At 50.3% G+C, this 25,889-nt stretch overlaps 1 protein-coding gene and 1 pseudogene across 1 annotated transcript in view; both read right to left on the minus strand.

Moving 5' to 3' along the window:
- Positions 1 to 22,349: 22,349 nt before the first annotated feature.
- LOC142862549 (uncharacterized) lies at positions 22,350 to 22,468 on the minus strand (annotated as a pseudogene).
- A 2,102-nt stretch (positions 22,469 to 24,570) lies between these two features.
- LOC105885288 (BOS complex subunit NOMO1) overlaps positions 24,571 to 25,889 on the minus strand; it is a 54,742-nt gene continuing 53,423 nt past the window's right edge. Inside the window, exons 30-31 of the mRNA XM_020281329.2 lie at positions 25,631 to 25,723; positions 24,571 to 25,205 (exon numbers count right to left, since the gene is read on the minus strand). Coding sequence (XP_020136918.1) covers positions 25,074 to 25,205; positions 25,631 to 25,723 — 225 coding nt within the window. The 3' untranslated portion in view covers positions 24,571 to 25,073. The remainder of the gene's footprint in view (positions 25,206 to 25,630; positions 25,724 to 25,889) is intronic.

Below are 25,889 nucleotides of genomic sequence, written 5' to 3' on the forward strand. Positions count from 1 at the left end.
GAGTTTTCACCTCCCGAAAGCTCAGCTGATCCTTGCACATTGTGGACTACATGTTTTGGCCTCACGCTGGGAAGGTTTGGCAGGGTAAGGACACACAATCCAGGAGTTCCTGTATAAAATAGGAACCACAAATGAAAATGCTTGCAGAGTACAGGCAGGTAACATAAAGGAAGAAAGAAGGAGGAATGAAAAGCAGTAGGGAATGGTGAGGTCTGTGGCAAAGTGGAGTACATGTCCCATGGAAAGGTGGGGGTGGCTGCTGCTTATCTCGTGCCCACCAGCTGTTTCCATGTGGAAACACTGATCCAGTGCTGCCAGGGCGTCCAGTACACCAAGAGAAGCTAAGAGGTAGATGCTAAGCTATGTAAATCTCCCAATTATTAAACAGTTGCAACTAGATTTTTAAAACACCTTACCAAGCAAACAAAATACATGTGAGGGCCAGAAATTGCCCTTGGGACCCCCAGCTTGCAACCTCTAGAGCCACACCCTGGAGGGATTTGTGAAGCTGGAACTTTATGGCGATGAGAATAGAGTTAACTATGATCGACCAAGCCACATTCAAAAGAACATTGTCTACGGTTTTACATGTGTTGGGATTCGCTTGGTTGCTATTGAAAATAACCCACTCAAGCTGACAAACAGAAAAGCAGATTTATTAAATTCATATTTAAGGAAGGATTAAACAACTAAACCATAGGAAAGCTAAGAAAGAAGTCGGCTTCAGGAACAGCTGGAACCAGGATCCGTCATGTCTCCAGGACTCATAGGCCCTGTCTCTCATCTCTGCTTCCCCTGCACATCAGATCCATCTCTCATGCTATAGTCTGGCCTCCTCCCCAGCCACCAAAGTTCCCAAGTTCTACACGGTGGGCCTCCCATACTCAGAGAAGTGACCGATTAACATTCTCGGTTGCACACAGAAAATCCCCTGATTGCACCAGTTTAGTACAGGTGCCTATAGCTGGACCCATCTCCTGTGGCCATAAAGACAGGTGTCATATGGGCTCAGCTTCACCGAGGTGCCCTCCTCTAAGCCAGGGGTCAACATGGAGAAACCCAGCAGCCGCCATTAAGGCCATGTGGAAGATGGGCCCTTGTAGGAGAAGGGACACATGGGTCCAGAGACCTACCACTAGTTCGTTCTACATTTTATAGACAGCGACTTCGGAAGGAGAGTGGCCGCCCCGCTGTTCAGCAGGGAACATTCCTCGGCTGCCAGGAGTATTGGGCTCACTGCTGAGTCCTCCCCGGAAATCCCCCTTGGCCAAAGGAAGTGGCCTCGCCCAGGGTTACATCCCCAGAGTGGAGTCCACGTCTCATGACCGACCACTGCCCAGTGCAAAGGCTGGGCACGCATGCCTCAGCTTGGAGCAAGACTGAAGGAGTATCAGGACCAGGACTAGGGTGAAGTGTCTAGGGTGCAAAATCTTTGCCCTACACGCCTCACTTGCCTCACCCTAACCCAGGCCCTGAGTAATACTATAAGGATAATGAAATCTAATGGCTGGATTTTCAATGCAATGGAGAAGGACAATGAATTCCTCGGAATCATTACTCACCCATGAGCTATGTGAGAAAACCGGAGGGCCCACACTCTTTGGGTGTCTTCGTCCATTCGGGCTGCTGTAACAGAATACCTTAGGCTGTGTCGTTTGCAAACAGAAATGTAGCACTCACGGTTCTGGGGCTGGGAAGTCTAAGATCTAGGCACTCGGGGACTCAGGGTCTGGTGAGGGCTTGCTCTGCTACATAGATGGCGCCTGGTGGCTGTGTACTCACGTGGCAGAAGAGGCAAGGCAGCTTGCTCAAGCCTCTTGCATAAGGGCTCGAATCCCAGCCATGAGGCTAGAGCCCCCGTGAATCAGCCACTTTCCAAAGGCCTCGCCTCCTAATATGTTGGGTATTAGGTTCCAACATACAAATCTCGAGGGGACACCCACATTCATATCGTAGCACTGCTATTTGGGGGAGCCCCTTATATTTGTCAAGGCTTCGGGCCTCCTGGCAAGACCGGCAGCTCCTCGCGCATGGGGCAGGGCTGCGTTTCAGGAGCCGCTTTCCGCTCTCAGACAGTGCTGAGCCCAGCCGCTGTGCACGTGGCACACGCAGACTTGGCTCCACAGCATGTCCCTGCGCCGGCCGGGTGGGAAAGGCCAGACCAGGGAGACGCAGTGTGCGGGCGGCAGAGAATGCAGGATGCGTCAGACAGAGGCGGTCTAGACGCAGCCACCTGGCAGAGCCGCCAAGAGCCCTGGGAGCAGCAGCCCACGCCTCCCCGGCACTCTCTGCACCTGCCCCATCCCCACCAGCTCTTCCCTCAGACACTGGCCATGTGGCAGCCACTCCCTGCAGCCCCCCTCCAGCACACCCAGGTGGCTCCTGCCAGCTGCCCAGCGAGCCAGAGTCCCACCACCCTGGAGCCCAAGGGCTCTATCCAATCTCAGCCTAATCCACAAATCAGACCTTTGGAGAGCCAGGGAAACTGAGCTTCCCTGCCAGCTGGCCACGTGCCAGCCGCCGGGAAGTTAAGGTGTCCCTGAGAGGGACACAGGAGAGAGGCAGGGAGGAGGGTCATGAGGGGCAGGTGGGCCCCTCTCTCCTCCAGCCACGTCTCCCACAGAGAGACAGGGAAGGGCTCACGCACGGTCCACGGAAGAGGCCGAGCAGAGGCGTGAATGAGAGAGGAGGGTGGAGGAGACCGGTGTGGAGCTGATAAGGAGCGGGGAGCAGACAGCAGGGACCCCCACCCACCCCCTGAGGTGCTGCCGCCCTTGTGGTACAAATCCACACGCTCACACGCACACCTTCCCACCTGTGTTCCTCTCCCCACCCCTGGGTCCCTAGCACATGCCCGGCCTTTAGGGTCAGGCTCAAAACTCAGGCTGGCCACCCACTCACTAGTGGTGACTTTGAGTGACTTCACCTCTCTGTGCCTCAGTTTCCTCACCTATATTAAGGGGTTATGTTAAGTTCAAGGACATAATGTCTATACTGTGCCTAGGATGGAGACTAGAAGACCGCGAGCACTCCGTGCTTGGGCGCTATTTACTGCTGCCTTTGTCATTGCCGTTACCAGCATTATTACTATTATTAATTTTTGCTAAAATATAAAGGGAGGCCAGCAGCTAGGCCCTGGGGTGGTCAACCGGCCAGGGAGCATGCAGCTCAGAGGACTGGCATAAAATCGCAGAATCGGGAAGCTACCAGGGAGCTCTAGACATGGGGGCTCTAATCTTTCAGATATTCGATTGCTCAGTTGTCCCAGCTGCAAAATGGCACTTGGGATTTTTGTCTTAGAGAGTCACAAATAACATGGACCCCACGTACTGCTACCTCCCCATCCTCTGATGCCCGCGGGGATTTGAGCTGGAGCCTCAGGTAAGAGAAAAGATTATATGCAGGCTTTCAGGACCATGAAGACGGTCTTCCTGGGAAAGATGAAAAATCTGCCTAAGAAATAAAACTACACTGAGACTTTAAAAGCAATACATTAAGTAAGTTGACTCTTGGCTGACCTGGATTTGGGGCATGTTGTAGTGAGTGCTGCAGGTGAGCATGCAGCAGCCATCTGTCCCCTCCTCCTTGTAAATCAAATCCTAATCTTCCTAAGGAATTGGGGCTCTCTGTGTTTCAAGGGAAGGCTGGGCTGTCCCCAGTTTCGGGGATGAATCTTGATTGGCCTTAGCAAGGGTTGGCAAACCGTGGTCTAAACCCAGTCCACCGCCTGCTTTTGTGTGGCCCAGGAGCTGAAAATGGCTTTCACATTTTTAAGTGACTAGAAAAGATCAAAAGCATAATCATATCTCCTAACACATAAAAATTATATGAAATTCAAATCTCACTCTCCATAAATAAGCCTGTTCGTGAATGTATTATCTACAGCCACGTTGGCGCTGCAACAGCAGAGCGGAGCAGTCGCTGCAAAGACTGTGTGTCTGCAAGGCTAAAATAGGTCTCTTCTCTGGCTCGTTATTGGAAAAGACCTCAGACAACCAAAGGCTCTCAAACTCGGCGTCTGTCAGAATCACCTGGAAGGCTTATTCAGACATAGACTGTGGAGCCCACCCCGGAGTTTCTGATTCAGTAGGTCTGGGGGGTAGGGGGGCTGAGAATTTGTATTTCTTACAAGTTCCCAGAGGATGATGGTGATGATGGTCTGGGGTCACGCCTTGAGGATCCCTGGTCCGAGCCAACCAAATAAAAAATGAGAATTCCATTTCCCTGGCCAGCAGTTAGCTTGGAAAAGGCCTGTAATGCATCTCTGACCAGCGAGAGTCAAGGGGAAGTCAGCGGGGGGCTTCCAGGAAGGGCCAGGCTCTCTTCTCTTCTTCCTGTATGGTCCTGAGACCATGAGGGGGCACACCTGAGGGACAAGAGCCACCTGCTAGAATGGAAGAGCGGAAAGGTGGATGGAAGCCAGTCCCGCCATTCCACGGCTGAGCCACTGAATGAACTAACCACAGGGTCACCTTCTGTGAAACAATAACTGCTGCCATCATCCAAGCCACTTGCAGTTGGGTCTTCAGTGATTTGAAGCTAAACACACCCTCCCTGGTATCCCTACAACCCACCCAACCCTCCCCAGCACCAGTCCCAGGCCGTGAAGGTTGGCGCCAGGCACATGGTCCACACTTCCTGCCATCCTACAAGGGACAGAGCAGATCTGGGGTAGGAGAAAGTGTATTGTTTGGGGAGCCACAAAGCCCCAGATTGAAGCCTTAGTTCTACCACCCAGTAACTGTGGGCCTGAGCACCACCCACCGCACACTCTGGATGGGCCTACCCCCTGCGTGTTGACTGGGCAGCCCCATCTGTCTGTCTGTCTGGGCAAGCTCTTTCCCTCTCTGGACCACTACTGGCCATTAGAGCTAGCGCGAGTCCCCAGGTCCCACGCGCTGCACAGAGGCCTCCACCCACCTTAGCTCGTTACCTGGCAGCAGCCCTGTGAGCTGGGCACCTGCGTCGCCCCCGCCCCATCGGGAAATGGAGGCTCTGAAAGGTGACGCGGCTTGCCCGAGGTCACGCTGCTTCTAAGCTCAGAGACAGGATTCCCGCTCAGACGTGTCTGGCTCAAGAACACACGCGTGTGAGCCGCACGTCGTGATGCCAGGGTTAAATGGGAGCGCGTGTGCCGCGGGCCCTGGAGACATTGCTGCGTCTGATGAGTTTGAGCCTAACGCCTGGTGTCTTTCCTCTTCCATCACCCATCACTCAGCCCACAAAAGGGGTCGGAACGTCGACTCTGCTTTGAGAAGCTTGCTAGCTCCGGCCTGTCAACCGGAGTGACGCTGGCGTGAGCAACAGGGAAATATTTAAGGGTGACTGGGGACGTGGCCAGTGAGACCATGTGCCCTGACAATCGTGGCAGCAGCAGCGGGACCTAAGGGGGCCAGGCGCACTCTGCATCTCTGCAGCTTGGGTTCCTGGGCCGCAACCCAGTCCCACCTGCCAGTTTCCACGCCTGGCTGGGCCTCCCCCCGCCGCCCCTCTGGCTTCCAGGTGTCTAATCAACGCCGTCGGCTCCGCCCCGGAGGACTCGGCTGTTTGCCTTGCCCCTCTGGAGGGCGGGCGGACGCGGAGAAACGGGCAGCACTTCCAGAGCCATCACAGCTCCTGGCTGAAACCAAACATGACAGATTTACCATTGGGCAGGCTGTTCCATTTATTATTTAACGCTCGCAATAAATATTTGCATGACCCAGTGCTGGAGGGAACGCTCTGTGATAACTCACCGCGTTTCCCTGCCAAGCAGCACCGCAGTCAGATCTCAAAGCTGCGGCGGAGAATGTTTTATGCTATTCTACCGACTGGGTGATGGCCCTCTGTTAGGAAACGTTTCTCATCCCTTCCTAAATAGGGAAAGGGGGCAGGGAGACCGTAGCTCCAAGAGGCAAGCAGAAGAGGAGGAGGAGGAGGATGAAGATGCTGACAGCCAACATTTACGTAGCACCTACTGTGTGCCAGGCTCTGTGCTAAGGGCTTCACACTCATTCAGCGCCTATCTCTTGAGGGTAGGGCTGTCAGGCTGAGCAAATAAAAATGCCGGACACCCGGTTAGATTTTAAATTCAGAGAAACAAGGACTGATTTTTTTTTTAGTACAAGTATGTCCCACGCAATGCTAGAAAATTATGTGATGTTTATCTAAGCTTCCAATTTAAATGGGCGCCCTGATTTTATCTGGTTACCCTAATCCAGACACTGGATAACTAAGGGGATTTTTAGAAAATTTATCTCCTTTCATTTTATTTGTCTCGAGGCCAGGTCTCACTGTGTTGCCCAGGCTGGAGCTGCAGCCTCCAACTCCCAGGCTCAAACGATCTTCCCGACGCAGCCCCTCAAGGAGCCAGGACTACAGGTGCATGCCACCACGCCAGCTCTTCCTTTCCTTTTTTAAAAAAGATTTCTTTTTCACTGGGGGTTAGGGAAGGACTGGCTATGGAGGTGCTGCTTGAGCACAGATGTCAAAGTGAGAAGGAGCTGTCCACGTCAAAAATGGGGGCGAGGGGCTCCAGCCAGAGACCCCGCACAGCCCCAGGGCTGGGGAACATTGTGGAGAGCTTGAGGAGTCGAGGGAGGCAACACTTTTGCAACTGTGTGAAAGAGGGGACCGTGAGAAGAGGCCACACAGGCCCTATGGTCACAACGGGGGATTTGGATGTTATTCTGGGTTGAAGGGAAGACATTGGAGACCTTTTCAGCTGGAAGTGGCCGGGCTGGGATCTGACTCCTGCTGCATATGGATTTCTGAATCCGGATATGGCACCAAAGACCCAGCATCGGCAGGAAAAGAAAAGAGGAGGGACAAGAAAATGAGACATTGCTTTAGAAGAGAGCTGGTCAGGTCTTGTAAGAAAAGTGTATGCAATAATAAACCAGCTGCCCTCGACAGAAATCTTCATGTTTTCCCAGCGCTGTCCCCAAGCTGGGCAGCCAGAAGGAAGGGGATGCCGGCCGTGACAATGCTATCAATTTCCATTTTGCTTTTGCCAAATACAGAAAAGGACACTTCAAAGACTTTTAAAAATAACTTCCAAACAACTCAAGGGTGGAAGCAAAAAAAAAAAAAAGAAAGAAAAAATTAACAGTCTGCCTGCTCGAGAATAGTGATAATGACAGTAAGTTATACAAATAAAAACAAGTGTTTTTTTCACATATGTTCTATCATCTGCTCCTTAGCGCTCCATGAAGCAGGCGGGGCAGACTGTGGTGTCCCCGTTTCACAAATAAAGAAATGGAGGCTCAGAAAAGTAATATCTGACAGATAGGAGATGACCAGGCAGAGAATGAAAATATATTTCTCTGGCCCCAAAGCCTGGGCTCCCTAGGTCTCTCTGTGGGCTGCCATAGCCCATCCTCCCAGCCCAGCTGCAGGGAGCAAAAGCCAATCCCCCAGGCCTCCTCGGCCTTCCATCCTCACTGACACCTGAGGGGGCTTCCTGCCTGGCAAGCCGGTTCCTTCTTCCCTTCTTCTCTGTGGCTCTCACATCTTGACACATGTCTGACAAGAAGTCACAGCCCTGCAAGGGCCCCTTCCTGGAGAGGAATGCAGTGGCAGAGTGGAAGGAGCTTTGGCATTAGAAAATGTGTGTTCGAACCCCAGCTCAATCACCAACTGGTTGGGTGGCCTTGAGCAAAGAACAGGAACTGGGTTTCCTCTTCCAAGGAGTGGGGCTAATCCCACCCACCCCCTCGCGTTTGTTGTGAGGATTAAATGAGATGCTGTGTATAAAACATCAACACCATGTCTGGCACCCAGGCAGCACCTAATAAGTAGTAGCTGTGAGTCATAATAATTAAAACAATGATGAGGCACTCAAATTGTGGGATTGAGCGTCCAGTCGTTCATTCAATTTTTACTGAACACCTACTATGTGCTGAGCATTTGGGGATACAACAGGAAACAGCACACAAACGAAATTTATAATGGAAGAAACAAACTTACGATATAATGAAACAAACACATTTATTAAAAATCAAGTATAAAAACCATTGAAAGTGACAAAGAGGGCTGTAAAAGAAGAAAAGAGGTTTCTGTGAAAGCATCATCTCCTTTAGACTAAGGCATCCGAGAAGGCCTGGAAGGACATTTCAGCCGAGACCTGGGGGAGGGCAGGGGGTGTGGGGCCGGCCACGTGGAGATCGGGAAGGGACAGGCCTTCCCCGCACAGAGAACAAACGTGCAGAGCTCACACCGGGAGGCGGAGGGAAGCCAGTTGGCAGGCGGAGGCAACGAAGAGGAGATTTAGTCAGAGGAGACAACCAGGATCCGTGCGTGCAGGGTCTGATAATCCATTTCTAAGTTATTCCGAAATCAAAGAGAGGCAGGCTTTCAAGCTAAGACTGTAGCTCAGTGGCTAGTACAGAGTAAGAGTTCAAAAAATGTAAGCTCCCTTCCCTACCCCGAAGCGGCCAAGATAAATAAAAATGGCCCCTCTGTTTTGAATTTGGGGATTTGATTTTTGCCTCAGAACCGTTTCCTTAAAACAATGACTGTGGACTGGCGTACGGAGTAAGGACGGGGGGGGGGGGGGGGGCGGGGGCAGGGGGAAACATATTCAAAACATGTTCAAAATCAAAAAAAAAAAAGTCAGAAACTCCCAGCTGGAAATGTTCTCTCTGGATCTCTGCAGGAAGAACCTCCTCAGTGGAACTCAGAGACAGAGAGCGGGAATTAGCGGTCCCTGGAATTCTTTCTCTAACGCAGACCCAGATGCCAGGCAGGTGGTGAAGCTGCCCCCAGCCCGCCTCCACCCTCGCTGCCTGTCTGGGGGCAGAGGTTGACAACCCCCTCCTGACACTACACAGCCCCATGTGGCCAGCACAGGCTGGAAGCCATCAGTCCGGACCACTTCAGTGCCACAAAAGCAAATTGTGTTGTTGGCAGAAAGCTAAAAAAAAAATCTCCTGGTAATTGGTGAGTATAGAGCCACAGTCTGGGTCGATGACAAATCATCCGGCATGGAGTCTGGTGATTTGGGCTTTTCAAATTCATTGCATTTTATTTATTCATTCGCTGCCCACGTAGAACGTACAGTAGACTCTAAGAAATAACATATGACAAAAATTACAGGATATAAATTTAAAATTGGGGCTAGAGAAAGATAATCTAGAATTAGAGGGAAAAACCGAAGTATAGAGCAGGCTGGAGGGTAAAATAAAGATATTTAGGCCAGAAGGTGAGTTACCAAACAGGATCTAAGAACATGGCTCTGGGTTCCCCAGTGGCCAAGTCAAGAAGGGCAGTGGAAGACGTTCTCGTGGGCCACAAGGGGAAAGACACTTGACTCTCTAGAGCCAGCACTGTCCTGCCATGTGACCCCAAGCAAGTGATTTAACCTACACAGTTTCCTCATCTCCAAAAAGGGACGAGAAACTATTGCATCTTTGTGACTCTCACTTTAGGTGAAAGGCTGTACTAAAAAAACAGAAATGGCTGATCTTCCAGCCTGGATTTCAAACTAAGAATCCTAAACTCAGATGTCTATAAGGACTGGTGAACAACCAAAACGCGAGAAGTAGTCTGAGAACGACACAGTAGGGAGTGGTGAGGACTGGGGTGAACCGGAGAGAACCTCCCAGGCTCTGCCTCCTGGGGGCGGCTGCTTCTCACTCCAACTGCTCATCGCCCTGCAGGAATGTGGGGCCGTGTTGCCCCATCTTCTGACTTTTAAGATGTCAAAATCAGGATTGTGAACATAGATTCTTCTAACACTTAAGTGTTTGCTTTTCATTCAAATTCACTTAAAACAATGTGCAGGTCAAACACAGCCCCATCTGAAGGGCAATTTCAGAAAGAAATAGCAAATCCCTATAGAGTCTTATGCATGGGTTTTTCTATCTCCAGGTTAAGTAGAAATCCTCAGACCCTACCTTCCTCCAGCTAAGTGTCTCAGAGAAGCATTTCTCAGCAAAGGTCTGGGTCTTTTTAAATCCCATTTCACCAACGTTGTTTAGCCCCTACCGTATTTTAGGGACAGCGAAGGACACGCAAGGGTAATAAACAAGTTTCCACCAAGTAGCCAGACAAGCCTGGCTGTGTGTGCTCCATCAGGATGCTGGACGGCTCCCCAGACTTCCCCAAGGTTTGGTGACGTCTGCAGAAATCAGCCCTTTCATCATGAACTTCGAGGCACATTAGTGGATTTATTTCTACTGGGAACCAGAAAATACACACTCCTCTCCAAGTCCTTCTTCCTCTCTCTAGCCTCCTGGATGAGTCTTCTACGTGGAGCCCTGCAACCCTGTTCGTTGCCTGTTCAGCTCAACAAGCACTTGCCAAAGGCCCTGTGTGAATAACAGTAATGGAAACTGAGTCAATCTGATCAGGGTTCAAGTTAAAGTTCTCCCCTCCACTAGCTATGTTATCTTAGGCAAATCATCTGCCCTCTCTCTGCCTGTTCCCTCATCCATAAAAATGGATTTATACCACCACCTAACCTGCAGTTTGTTGGAAACAGAACTGGCCCATACTGCTACAAAGGTTATGCACTGCACAATTTCAAGGGGGTGCTGTTCAAATAAACTGTGATGCCAATGGTTCCCTCCTTGAGGTTTACGGTACCCAATGTGAACAGATGTATATGGAAGCCTTGGTTAGAAGGAGTAAATACCACACATGAAAGAAATGAGCAGAGTGTATAGCACATAATAGGTGTTCAGATGAATCTGTCACTATTAATAGTACAGAAACCAACTGGAAAATAAGACCTGGTTTTCTTAACTTCTCTTTTCCACCATCTTTTCAACAAGAATCTCACTGCAGAAGGCAAAGCTCCCCTGAACAATCAGGGTTCCCCAGATTCAAGCTGAGCCCTTCTCATCTGTTAGTCTTAGACTGCACAGCGCTTCCTGCAAGGAAACACAAGTCCTGGAACCGTGATTGATGTCTCTGCCATTTCTGACTGTCAGTCTGTAGTACATGTCCCTCCTGCTCCACCCGGCCCCAGCCCTGCCTCTGGATCGAAGCCCCTCCTTGGCCCTGAATGATTCTCTAGGGTGACATGCACTCAGAGTCCACAGCCCTGAGATTTTCTTTTCTTTTAAGATTCACATTGATTATCTCGAATGTTTAAACATAGCTGGCATCTGGCTCTTGCCTAATTATTTCGGAGGTGGTATTGGCCATGTCTCTTTCTGTTGCAAAGTGACAGAAAACCAACTAGGATTGTTAAATCTTAACTCCAGATTGGGGTGGGGCAAGGGAAGGCTTGGTTTGTAATGTGTGCCGATGCCTGTGGTGTAAATACTCCCACAATGGCCAATTTCAAGCTACCAACATGATGTCAGCTGGCTTGCAATATTCCTGAAAATTGAGTGGTTGTTCTCGAAAGCTGATACTAGCTGACTCCTGCACACCACTCGCCAGAGGGATACGGACAGGACAAAAAGGGCATTTGCTGCACATGCTTGAGATCATACAATGGCTGGGAGGATGCCTAGGATAGTTCAAGGCAGTGGGGTATGGTTCCATGGTCTTTACTTTCTATGGCGGTGGTACCATTCATCCTCATTCCTCGGCTCTGCATGGATTGTGGTGATGAACAGGCACAGACTGGAGAAAGCAGGTGCTGGCACTGCACAGAGGTGCAGAGGCATTTGCAAATATTGAGGGGGCCCAGTCTCGGCCATGCCTCGCATGCTGGACTCCCCCCTGAAAGCATCCCTGCCAAGTGATCATCGGGCCTCGACTTGCACAGTTCTATGACAGGGAGCTCACACACCTCCAGCAGAGGGTCAGCCTCTGAAAAGGCCCCATCACTAGACCCAGATGGGACTCAAGCTGCCAACTGTCTGCTAAGGAGTCATTTCACTGTGCCCAAGGCAATGAATGGATTCCACACCCGAGGAAGGCACTTGAAGGATGAGCAGACTGCTGGATCAGACACGTGGGGCAGATGAAGTACCTGGTCCCAGACCAACTTAAGCAATGGCTCCTTTTGTCAAAGCCACTCACCAAAAGTGAGACCATTACATGATAAATGCTGACCTGGGTCAGACCAGTGAAGCATTGCAGGCAGAGTTCTGTCTGTGACAGGGCTTCATGACTTCTCCCAGGCTGAAAGACAAAGATAGAGCTCAAACTTTCCCGTGCATAAGTATCGCCAGGAGCTTCCTGGGCCCCAGCCCAGAGATCTCCGCTCAGCAGGTATGAGCCAGCCCTAGAGTCTGTTTCTCAAGATGGTGCTGATACTGCTTCATGAGCATACAACATTGAAAAGGTGCTTATGTATGGTGTAATGCTCTTTTGTCACCATCTTCATGCTTAATAGTTTTTTAGCAAGGAACCCTGCGTTTTTATTTTGCACTGAGCCCCACAAAGTCTATAACTGGTACCCAGTCTATGGGTACCCAAAACATACTTAAGCAGCAATGGATTAAGGAATGATCTCGAGCATAAATGTGAACACACTTCAAATAATTCAGCTCACGTTTACTGAGCACCTAGTGTGTGCCGGGTACGCTGGGAGGGCTAGAATACAACAGTCACTGAGCCAAAGATTGCCCCTGAGGAGTCCACAGGAGAATGGAGGATCTCACAGTTTCTTCTTTCAACCCTCATGTGCCCGGCACTGCATGGGGGCGGGCAGGGCAGGCAGCATTGGACCAAAGACCAGGCTCTGCTCTGGCAGAGCGGGAAACCTCAGGAGGGAGAACGATTCTTCCACCACCAACAACAACTGGGAAATAAAGCTGAATTGAGAGTTAACAATAAAACGAACGCCTAATGGATCAGAACCAAGATTTTCAAAAGTCAGAGCAGGGCTCTGTAAAAGTGTAAGATAGCAAGATGGCGCTGTGAGCTATGGAAGATAGACGTCTCTAAAGAGAGAGTCAGTGAGAATTTTCAGCATCAAGATCCGCTCCCAGACCAGCATCTCACCTAGTCACCTCCCGTTACCCAGCTCCATGTTCCTCTTGGCACCTGTCACTAAGATTACCCCAGGTATTCATGTGTTTATTTCACCAATGTCTGTCTTCCCACTAGAACATAAAACTCCAGGAGAGTGAGGATTCTGTCTTTTTCTATTCACTGTATGCCCAGAGTCTAGCCCACTGCCTGGCACTTAACAGGTACTCCCTAAATTTTTGTTGAGTGAACAGTTTTGTAACACACACACACACACACACACACACCCTGACCCAGACAAAAAATGGAAGCTAAATTGCGGTAGATAGGACTTAGCCAGGTACACACATTAAACATTTCCTACCCTAAAGGGTTGAGACCCAGAAAAGGCTAGCACACTAAACCAAGGAACCATTTACAACTGAATTGTTTAAAGCCTATAGCACCCAATGCTGGTAACACTGCGAGTATCTTTGTAGTTGCATACAAACTCTCTGGAAAGCAGTAAGGTCTGAAGTGTCAAAAGCCATAAAAATGTTCAATCACTATACTTGGCATTCCCACTCCTGAGAATTTAAAGAAATAATTCAACAGTAGCAAAGGGTTTTTGGGGGGGTTTTTTTGCATAAAGGAGTGTACTCTTTTATAATGTGAATAAACTGGAACAAGTGAACTGTCTGACAGTGGCGTACACAGCCTATAACCATGATCATGAAAACTCAGTGGAGCCACGCAGAGAAAGGATTATGATAAATGAAAGATGTCAAAGAAAAACTAGAATACATATCATGGTTCCAAGTAGGAAAACTACTTACAAACAAGGGCCGGAAGAGAGCAAGAAATGAAAACATGTATTACGTGTGGCGGAGACCACTAGCTGTCTAACACATGGAGTCTTTCCTGTTCCCGGACGGGATTTCCCAGCAGTCCTTGCAGCCAGGTGGGGCCACAGGACTAGATTCCACTCGGGAAGGGCACAGCAGCGGCGAGTCCCTTCCTGTTCTGGCCCATAAAGTCCTACCAGCTCTGTCTCCAAGGTGACCTGAGAAGCTACATGATGAAGGGCTTGAGCCTGAGCCCCCAGGACCACGCACAGCACAGACCTGCCCCTCCCTATTCAGCTGGGACCACCCTGAACTACAACGTGAATAAGAAATAAACCCCTATTGTCTGTGCCCTGTTGGGGTTGAGTCTGTCTGTTACAGCAGTTCAGCCAACCCTAATATACGATGGGAGGAGGGGCAATGAGATGACAACGTGTTGCACAGTTGCTAAGAGCACAGACGTCAGAGTCAGAAAGACATGAGTTCAAATCCCAGCGATGACATTTACTGTGTGACCTTAAGAAGCAGCTTAACTACTCTGAGCCTCTGTTTCCTCATCGGTTTGTTTCAAGAATCAAATAAGAAAATTACAGTAAAGCCCTTAGCACTGTACCTAAGATGAAGAAAGGACTCAGTCAATGAATTCAAGTTTCCTGAAGCCCTGCCTTGGGCTTGGAGAGACATTGGCCTAACTTATTTTGAGCTAGGTTTCTAAATCTTGTAAACAAGAGAGCTGCTGGATACAAGACTGCTCCAAATATTGTCTTTCTCCCAGCTCGTCACTAGGTGGAACTGCCCGGCCTAGGCAAACCTAGGGGAGTCCAGCTCTCCCAAGGAGGGCTTAGAATGAAGCCAAGGGTACTCACTCACTCAAGGTCCCCTGCAAAAGGCAGAACCAGGTCCAAAAAAGAGGTGGATCCCCACCCAGCCTTTCCTAAATCATGGCCCCATGCCAGTGCCCACCTAGGTCAGGCTGGGCTCTTTTCCCAGACAGAGAAGTCACCGACAAGCGGGCAGTGGCCAGTGGGCTGTGCCCAGGCTGAGAACTTTCCCAGACCAGATGGCGTCTCTGGCAGGCCCTTCAGGCCAGCAGAGCCCAAGTCATGCCCAAGAGGCTAAAAGGCCCAATATGGTGGGCATGGCCCAGCGTCCCAGTGCAAAAGACATCCCAGTGCCCTCCCCACTTGCCAGCTGTCACCACCCGAGGGGCGCAGAGCAGGAGAAGGGCAGGGCCAGCCTCGTCTGGGACACTGGGCCAGAAGTGGGACTCACAGCCTCAGCTCACACACATTCCCACTCACGCACACAACCCTACACGCAAATGCAGGCACACGGCACACACGGGCACATTCCTTTCCTGCTGACAGCACGACAAATGACGGGGCCACAGTGTGGCATGAAGGAAGCCCTGGAGTCTCATCTCTCTTTTTTCTTTCTTTCTTTTTTTTTTTTTTTTTGCATGTGTTAGGAGGATAAAGATATTTTTTACAAAACCCCTGAGTCCCATCCCCACAGCGTCCCTGCCTGCCTGCAGCCCCACTGTCCCTCAGATCCCTCCCCACTGGGTCTCCAGGGATGGGCCTCTGTCCTGGAGATGGCAGAATGATCTAGATCTGTAACAGCTGACACTGTGGCCTTCAGCCAGCTTTCCTAGAGGCAGAGACTTGGGCAGATGTGGTTTGCTTTTTGGTTTTGTTTTGTTTTTTTTTTTTGATGTGGTTTTCTGAGGGAGGACTTCAGGAGAAGGGACGTAAAGGCTGCAGGATGCAGAAGGAGACAGAGCGGAGTGAGAACGTGGCCCCTAGCGTCCGGCCCGATCCCACGAGGAGCAGAGAGTGCATCACGGAACTGTCTCCACCGTGGGACGGGGGCCGGCCATCCCTACTGCTGTGTCAGCTAGTCCCTGGGCCATTACTGAGACATGGCATCTCCTCCCGGGCAAGGTGGCTCCCATCTGAGCGAGATTCTCTGGAGAAGGGACAGCTGCGAGCTCCCCGCAGCCAGCACTCACAGCAGCTGGAAAGGTGTGCTGCCAGGCAGAGGATTCAGGTCGGGCTCTAGCAGCCTCCACACCTGTGTGGACCCGAAGGGCGGAGGGTATTCCTCTCCAGCCGGGGGTGATTTTCAAAATATTGAACATTTGAGACGCACAAGCACTGACCAGTCGGAACAGACACTGTGACCAGCTGTGACAAATGGGTACAGCCACACCACAGACACCAGCCGCACGTCAACGCTGCCTCCCCAAAGGGATCGTGCCGCGAACCAAGCCCTGGACCGGTTGCTCTGTGAGCATCACTTCTCCGAATTCTCTCGAGCACCCTGTAATGCTGGGATTGTCCCCGTTTTACTGCTGACCAGCCTAAGGCTGAGGGGCACTTGGTGGCCCTCCCAAAGCCACACAGCCCCTGCAATCACAGGGGCAGGACTCGCACTCAGTTCCGTCTGGCGCCAAGGCCAGTAAACATTTTCCACCCTGCGTCGCTGGCTTGAAAGGGATTACAAAAGAAGGCAAGCCGAGGCAGCCCTGCTTCCGAGAGACACAGAGGTCCCCTGGTGAGGCTGGATCATGATTTTATCATGCTCAGAGGGGAATGGAAGGGACAGAAAACAAGCAGTGTGTGATCTCCTGTCATGTCAGGAGATGCTCCTTTCAGAGAAATGTACATTTCGCAGAATCGATATGCGCTGAGGCGTCGGGAAGCGGTGAGGACACACAGCCCCGACCCTGCAGGTGGGAGCCCCATGACGGGAGATGGAGACATGAAATGGCGCAGGTAGGCTGTGAACATTCGGCGTTAATGATCCACTTCAGTCCCAAAGAAGAGAGCCCTGGGCTTTGTCCAGCTGGGTGCTCTGCTGTTAAAAATCCAACTTGTCCCTTGATAGAAATTTTTGTCCCATCCCACTAAAGGATGAGAAGGTAACAGGGCTTGTGTCCCCTGTCCCAGAAGTTGGCAAAGTTTTTCTGTAAAGAGCCAGATGGTAAATATTTTGTGGGCCATACACTCTCTGCTGCGACTACTGGTCTCTGCCATTGTTACTCCAATGTAGTCATAGAAGACACATAAATGAATGGGCGTGGCTGTTCCAATAAAACTTTATTTATAAAAATAGGCAGACAGTCGATCTAGGCCACAGGCTACATAGTTTGCCAACCCCTGTGACAATGAGTGCCGTCTGGACGCCGGGCTATTTTATGGCCACAGGGCACAACCCTAACTTGGGTTTTTTGTCTGTTAACCTGGGACATTGGCCATGGGGAAGATCAGGCCACCACGGTCAGACAGCTCAATACAAATTCCTGCATCTAAACCGGGCAAAAGATGTACTAAGTTGAGCATATGATGCTGCTGGTACTCAACTATTTTTTTAAAAAAAATAAATGTTTAAATAAACTTTTTATTTTTGAACTGTTTTAGAAAAATGGTGAAGGTAGAACAGAGAGTTTCCATGTATCTCACATATAGATGCATCATTATTAATTAAAGTCCATGCTTTATTAAGATTTCCTTTTTTATTTAACATCCTTCTTTTGTTCTAAGATCTCACATTGAGAGTTTGGAGTGCTGGTCCAGTATTTTACAGAAATAGACCTCAGCTGAGATTTGTCGGATATTTTCCTCATAATTAGATTGGGCTTTTATGTGTTTGGGGAAGACCACAGAGGTAGAGTACCGTTCTCATCACTGTGTGTCGAGGGCCCAGTCTCTCCAGATGACTCAGCACCGTTGGCGGTGACCTTGCTCACCTGGCTGAGGTGGGGTCTGTCGGGTTTCTCCACTGGGAAAGTTACTTCCCTCTCCCCCTTCTCCATACTGTGCTCTTAGGAAGAAAGTCATTGTGCACACCCAGCACTTACCAAGTGGGGAGTTGGAATTCTGCATGGGACATTTGTCTCCTCTCCCATTTAATCCTTTATTTATATGAGTATGGATTCAGGGGTATTTATTTTATGGTTTGGTTCTAATCCAGCACTGCTTCATTTTGTTGCTCCAAGTGTCCTAGCTTTGACCACTGGGAGCCCTTGCAGGTGGCCCCTGTGTCCCTTTGAGATCTGCATCACTCTGGCAGTTTGGCTTTGTTCTGCTTGGGACTTCCTGACCTTCTTCGGGCTCATCTTATGGACTTCCTCCCTCAGTCCTAGAATTGAGATTTCTCCACGGAGCCTGGTTCCTTTTACTGGAGATGGTGCTTATTAGAGAATGGAGACCAGGGCACCAGGTGTTCCTTGCTCCTGGGGTGCCTCTCAGCTGACAGAACACGGACACACATGTGTTAGTAAGAGTAACCCACACCTGTGCACACATCTGTACAGACTTCTCTATGTAACCATCTGTGTCTACACAAAGCTAAACATGTGCTCATGCTGACATCTGTGACACCAGCCCATTGCCCAAAGGTCATCTTAGGCTCCTGGGCTCACCTGTGGCCTCCCACACAACGGTGTGACACCTGGCTCCCCATCCACCATCCAGTACCTTGTTTAATGTCCATACATATGCATGTGCAGTGGTTGGTTATTCAAACCATTTTTGACCTACAAAATGGCAGTTTCATACGGTTTCTCCAAATAGAAGACTAGTGTGAACTGGTGACATGGTCTCGTATGGGTCACGGGTGGGCATGCCCAACAGTATTACTAACGAGTATTCACGCATTTATTTATTTACTCATCCACTCATTCACAACGAATGGGTGGAGCATTAACCAGTCACTGCAGCACCCTCTGCCAGGTTTCTCCCCACCTGCCTGGCCACTTCCTCTGTCCCTCTGACAGGCCCCTCCTCCCTACCCACCCTCTGAAGATTCAACTGCCCCAGGGTGTGGTCCCCAGCCGCCTCCTCTTTTCGGTTTTCATGAGGATGCCTGCTGCTCAGTCCGTGGCTTCATCTGTCACCTAAAAACACTAACCGCTAACCATGCCTCATCTCCAGCCTTGATTTCTCACCCAGCTTCAGACTCAGAGCCACCTGGGTGTCTGACAAGCATGCCAAACTCACGATGGCCAAGACAGACCTCTCAATTTCCCTACCGGTTCAGTGGTTCGGGCAGGAAACATAAGACTGACTTACCCTAGGGCTCTCTTCCCTCACCTCCTGTATTTAATCCATCAGCAGAACTTTCTGTTGTCTCTGAATTGCAGCCCCAAGCAGACCCCTTTGTGCCAGTTTCACTTCCAGCGCCCAAATCCAAGCCTTTGCTATTTCTTGCCTTGACTGATGCAGCACCCTCCTTGCTGGTCTCCTGCATTCATTCTTGCTCCCCAATAGTCCAATTGCCCCCAAATTTAAAAAAGCAATTTTTTTAAAAACATAAGTCAGATCACTCCCCTTTCCCCATGTAAACCCTCTGATGACTTCCATTGCAATTAGAATAAAATCCAGACTTCTTTCCAGGGCTGCCACGTGACCTAGCGCTGGCCATCTTTCTCACCTTTCCATCTCTGTCATTTTGGTCACACGGGCCTCTTGGCTGTTTCTCAAACTCACGAAGCTCATTTCTTCCTTAGGGCCCTCACAGTCATTATCCCCCGTCGCTGGGCAGCTCTTCCTCCAGATCTTTCCACGACTGGCCCCTCCCCTCCCTCAGGTCTCAACTCAAATGCCACCTCCTCAGGGAGACCTTCCCTGACACCAGTCATCCCCTATCACATTGCCCGTGCTGTTTCTTTTTTTCATAACACTTGTTAATTTGCAAGAAACTCTAATTTATGTGTCCGCTGTCCCTCTCCCCCGCTGGCATTATGTTTCGCGTGACCTTAGACCTGGTGTCCCTTTCTCACCACTGACTCCCCAGTGCACAGGGCAGATGCTCAGTGAACACTTGTTGAATGAATTAATGACTCCCTCAAAACTAAACTTTACAATGCATCCAGTAGAGTTCAGAAAATTTTTTCTGTAAAAGGCCAGATAGTAAATATTTTAGACTTTCGAGGCCATATGGTCTTTGCTGCAACCACTTGTCTCTGCCATTGCAGGGCAAAAGCAGCCATCGACAATCTGGAGATGAATGGGCACAGCTAAGCTCCCATAACACTTCATCTACCAAAACAGCAGCAGGCCAGATTCGGCCCAAGGGCCATAGTCTGCTAACCCTCGCGCTAGCCCAATCTAATTCCTGGGCACCGTCCATGTAAATAGTTCGTATGTGAAGAGGTCTGTGCCATCATAATTACTTACTCAACACATGCATGTTGAGTATCAGTCATCACTCAGCTGGGGCGTTCTTCAAACTCTCTGCAAGGCAATAAGCATTTTTAGCAGGCAGCAAAATGTTCGTTCTCCATTTTCCTGCCCCCTCCAGGCCATGAAAAGGAAGCAAGAGGGGCAGGTCCCAGGTATGCTCACTCGGCAGCTATTAGTCAGTCCCCTCTTCCTCCCAGCTCCGAGAGCAGGAACAGGGTGAAAATGCAGCAGCTGTCGGCTTCCGCCGTCCTGCCAGCCGCCTCCCTTGCACAGACTAGACAGGGAGGGGTGGCTGTCCGTCTCCAGAGGCACGGAATCTGCACAGAATTGGGGACCGCTTGTTCCCATGCATTCGTTCTTAATTTATAAAATCTTCAAATGCCGAGAAGCAAATGCGAGAAGGACCTGCTATTTTATCCACACAGCAAAACAGTAACATATTCGTTCAGCCTGAAAGATGTGTCAATCTGCAGCATCTTAAACCACCCCAGGTGGAAGGAAGGTACAGCAGAAGGGGCGTAATTAAAATGTTTACCATCCAACCAAGATACCACCATTGTATCATGGAACATAAACATCTGCCCCCCCTGAAAAGGGGGAGGGAATTGGGTTATACCATACCTTCCCCACCTACCAAGCCCCAGAGCAGGAAAGGAGTCTCCTGGCCCTAGCACACAGTAGGCTCACAGTAAGTTTCTCCCTTCTCCAGGCATGTCATGGTCATGGCCGTGTGGACAGGGACATTTTGCTAATAAAAAAGTAGAGCCAAAAGTGGGCGACTGTGAGCAGGTCTTGTCATCAAGTTTTGGAAGAAACAGAGCTGCCTCCTGTTGGTTTTGCCCACCCAGGACCACTTGTTCCTCTGCGTAATACAGTGCCCCGGTCACAGGGCTGCCTGTCACATGGGCGTGGGCATGGCTTATGTGTGGCCAGGCCTCATGGGTTCCGCAAACTTCGCCCATCAGTCCTTCACCCTCCCCAGGACTGACACGTGTGCTAAGGGATGGACGTTATCCTGCTGCTGCGCCTGCACAGCGAGCTGGTGTAAGGCCCAACGCTGCCGACGACCGTCTTCCACAGGGGCAGAACCAATAGGCAAAGCCAAAAGCCAGTTTTCCAAAACTCCACCCTCAGTTCCCTGTGTGGATGTGTCCAGCGGCTGCTCCTGCCCCCACCTCTGAGAGTGGTGGCTGAGCAAACAGTCCTGGACCTGGTTTAAAGGACGTGCCTGTCCGTTTCTGGCAGGGTGGCCTTGCAGAACGCTGATGACTGAGAGATCTGGCGAGAGGGAGCAGAGCCAGGAGACGGAAACTGACCCTGGGTCCAGCCCTGCGCAAAGCTGAACACCCCTGGATTTCTCAATTATAAGATCAGGAAATGCTCCATTTTGCTCCAGTTAGTTGGAGTTGGGTTTCTGTTACTTGAAACCAAAAGACTATTACACAACTAGAAATGCATCAGTTTGCTCAGAGTCTCTCCATCACTGTCCGTTCATGTGATAGGTATTTATTTAGCATTGTTCTAGTTACTTAATACTGTATGTTACCCCATAACTTAGAGGCCTAATATAATCATATATCATATTCACAGACTCTGTGGGTTGAGAATTTGGGAAGGGCTCACCTGGGTTGTACTGACCTGGGGTCTCTCGAGTGGTAGCAGTCAGACGCCTGTTGGAGCTGCAGTCATCTGAAGGCTTGACCGGGGCTGGAGGATCCACTTCCAAGGTGGCACCCTTCCATGGCAGCAAGCTGGTGCTGGCTGCTGGCCAGGGGCTCTGACTCCTCCCCAGGGACTGCCTAAGCATCCTCATGCAAGGCAGTTGGCTTCCCTGGAGCTGAAGTGTGAAATGCAATGCCTTTTATGATCCAGCCTGGGAAGTTGCACATGCAACTCACTTCTGCCGTATTCCATGGTCACACGGGGCCAGCCCTGATTCAGTGTGGGAGCACAGCACACATAGGGCAGCGTGGATCACTGGGCTGGCTACGTACCATAAACCCCCACTGTGTGCCTGGGGATGGACACCCCTCTAGCCCCCAGCAGACACTCAGCGTTCCCCAGAGGCACCCAAGCAAGCTTCATTCCCCGCATGCTTCCCAACGTTTCTCTTAAGGCTGCTCCAGCTTTTAAGGAAAGAGGAATCTTGCCTGTGAAGGGACTGGATCTCACCCTTGGTCATGTGACTGTGCTTCCAGAAACAATGCTGCTGGAACAATCAAAGATCCTCCACCATTCTCACCTGACGCTAGCACCCCATCCGTGGCAGGCATTGCTCCACATCACTGTGCTTTTACCAACTTCACTAAGGCACACACCACATCTCCTACACACGACATCCATTCCTAAACCTCTGGGTCATCCCCAGACAAGCCAGCACGTGACTACATCATCTCGTTTCATATAGCTGGGGCAGGAAAACACAGTGGTGAAAAACTCTTGGGTTCATATATATATATTTTTTTTTAATAATTAAAAAAAAATAAGCACACAGCACCTGGTATTCTCAGGTGGTCTCCCATCCAAGTACTAGCCAGGTGCGACCCTGCTTAGCTTCCGAGATCAGATGAGATAAGGCACATTGAGGGTGGTATGGCTATAGACTAGACTTGGGTTCAAATTCTATCTCTGCTACTTAATAGCTATGAGATCAAGTCTCAGTTTCCTCTTCTATAAAATGGGACTGGAAGCATGCCTGCTTCGTGAGGTCATGACGAGTCAGCATGCACGACGCAAGGGCCCACCCAGCACATGCCCGGCACACAGGACCTGCTATTCCTCTTGCTGTGCTTAGTCCTAGAAGTCACTCACTGCTTTTACCTTATTGCACCAATCTTCCTTCCTCACCGTGAGACTGTTAGAATTCAGCACGAGGACTGACTCTTCCCTCCCTACCAGGCCCTCCCCCAACACACAGGTTCTACCAACCACCTCAGGCCCTTCTCACCCCCCACTTCTACCTACGGCAGGACTTCAACAATCCTTGCTGGTTGGTGGATAAAATTCAAAACATGAAAACACAGAAAGGAAGACTGAGAAACCATTGCCTTAGCATGGCACACTGCTCTGAAACTCTTTGGGGGGGGCCTCATCAAGATTTTGTTCATTTTTATGGCCACTTTATTAGGCAAAAATGTGCAAGCAACAGAGTTCTCCAAGCACCCACCATCTTAGACAGTTATTTTTTCAATTCCTCAGGGAAAAAAATCTGTCTTATAGAACTTTTGCCCCCTTCAAAGTCCTCTAATAACATTAACATTTACTTCCCACAGGAAGGTCAGAAGAGTTCTGCCCCGAGACTGCCAGAAACTGAAAATTACATGCAGCAGACAGGGTGGAGACTTTCAGACGGACTGAGAGATGCCCCACAGAAGTTGCCCAACGCCAGCGGTGACCTGTGGCCAGCGATGGGGAAAGACTGCCACTTAATGGCCACATCCGGAATTGGATGGAACATACTGACATTGAGTTGGATTTTTCACAAGCTCTTCAACCTTTCCCCGTGTCAATAAAATTCCCATTAACGTTTAAAGGGCTGTTTTGGGGTGTCCACTTAGAGTAAGAGTTAGAAAACACTCCAAGAAATGGATTATGCGTCACCCCCGTCCCAGCACAGATCGCCAGCACAGTTCACCTCCCCTCCACAGTGCACACCCCGAGAGCCGCTAGTTGGAAACACAGCAGCTCTGAGTGGCCCCTAAGAGCCAGGGAGTCCCCCAAGCTGGCCTCAGCATGGGCAGTGACACCCAACGAGAACTCCGGTGTTGTCTCTCCTCTCTATTCCTGGTCCTTCCAGACTCTGCTCAAGCATCACATCCAGAAAGCTGCCCCAGGCCCTCGAGTGGGATGAGAACTCTGCTCTAGGCGCCTGCAGCCCGAGGAACTCCCTCCACCTGGAGGCCCTCGGCTCACCGCACTGCCCTTGTTCACTTGCGGCTACCCTCTACCCAGCGACAGGTCTACACTCTGAGAGCGGGCACCCTGTGCCCACCTGTTCATTCCTGAGTGAGTGCATTCCTTTGTTCCTTACTGAACGCCCACTACAGACAGGCCAGGCTCTGGGGACACGCTGGCGAACAATGCAGACGTGGCCCCGGCCTCTCCCAACTCCCTTTGTGGTGTCATCTACTCTACTCGTCTTCGTATGTCCATGCCTATCATATGTGGCATTCAATAAGTGTTGGATGGATGGATGGGTCCCTGCCTTCAATATACTGTAATTAACTTAATGACTTCCTACAAGAACTAAGTTCCTGCTACTAAAATGCTGCGACTTCCTGTGGATCTCATGCAAACCAGCAGGCTTCAAGCCTCACCCAGCCTACACATGCATTTTGTTTGACCAGAGTGTGTTATCTTTTTGAAAACAGAATTTGTCACCAACATTTAAAACTGAGAAGATCTCACATAAAACTTAATCTTTCTGGCTTCACTAGAAAAATGAATGCATAGTCCTGCAGAGCAACACTGAGTCAGGGCTGAGTGACCACGCCTCCTCTAGATGGGGCAGGCGCTCCGCAATTTACTGCAACCCCCACTGTTCCTTGCTTTTCCACCACTGAAGCAAAAAGACAGCTGCCTGAGATCAGCTCAGCGGCGCTGCCACTTCTCGTGCCCCAGGCCTCGTCACTCAGGACTCTGACCTACCTTATATGCTGCTCAATTTATGACACCCATGTCATCCAAGAAATACATCTGAGATGAGCTACAACACAAAATGAATGGGCACTTTTATTGATTTTACCTCCTACCATATTCTCCTAGTAGTGGATACAGGCTGCTGTAGTTCCCAGCAGGGATCTCAAATGCAAGGGGAAGTTAAGGAAATAGATAAACCCAAAAGGTACTTCATTATGGAACCAAACGCCACGTTTACTGGAACTCTTCTTGCACACAAATGCTAAAGGTTAAGAATGACATTCTCACACCACCAGCACAGCTTAAATAGTTCTTTGACAAAAATAATAATAATAAATTATCTTCAACTCAAAAAATGAATTGTGTGCAGCAGGGTGACAGGAGGGTCCATTCACTGCATTGCACGAGGGGCCACACGAAGGGGAGGACAGACACAGGCTGCCGGGGGGACGGGGCCCACAGCATGGGCTGAAGGTGATCCATGCATGCTCTGTGCTTTTCACCCATGGCACGGGGTGGCCCCTGGCTGCGGCCTGTCCCGAGTGAGACTGCAGCTGCCCCCTCTTCCTCCTCACGTCCGCCTCGTCTTCTGTTTCTTGGCCTGTCTTTTTGCATCTTCCGGGCCGCTATTGTCAGAGGCTGCCTGGCCAAGAGCTCGGACTCCCTGCAGCCGACTTGTCAACTGCAACAGCAAAGGAATGAGCTGGAAAGACAGAGAGAGAGTGAGAGAGAGTGTGAGAAAGATGCCAGGAGAGGAGTTCTGCCCAGATGGACAGTGGAGTCTCACTTATCAACACACCTTCTTCTTTAGGCACGGTCTGCACCGTGTGCTAATAACAGGTGGATTCTAGCTCCAATGAGGCAGGACTTTGTACTAGAGGGTCCTAGAGATAGGCTGGCCTCTCTCCAGGAGCAAAATGTCCCTAGGGGTATTGCAGGTTTAAGGACTTGGAGAGATGTTACTAGAGGTTTATGGCCTTGAAACAAGGCCTAGCACTGGACTTAAGGCCTTCATGGGCCCTTCCAATCACAAAATGTGGTGATTTCCATAATGCTGTACAACCTCTATTGTCACTCCTACAGCTGCAAGGACTCACTGACCCTGAGACGAGGTCTCCGATGTCCTACCTTGTCATGGTTGTAACCGGCCAGCAGAACAAGCAACGTCAGTGGCAGGGCAATGTATGATCCTTGCGCGATGTCTTGCTCAGGCAGCTTCCTCTGCAAACACCGAGCACACCGTTACTCATCACCAAAGGCCCACGTTTCTCTGCCACCCACAGTTACACAGGCACAGCCCACCCAGCCTTCCAAACTGGCTGTCCGAGGACAACCAGGGTCCCTTGTGATCCAAATTCTTGCTATCCAAAGGAAGAAACTGAAGCAA

The sequence above is a fragment of the Microcebus murinus genome, chromosome 19 (genome assembly GCF_040939455.1).
Source record: "Microcebus murinus isolate Inina chromosome 19, M.murinus_Inina_mat1.0, whole genome shotgun sequence".
Taxonomy (NCBI): Eukaryota; Metazoa; Chordata; class Mammalia; order Primates; family Cheirogaleidae; genus Microcebus; species Microcebus murinus.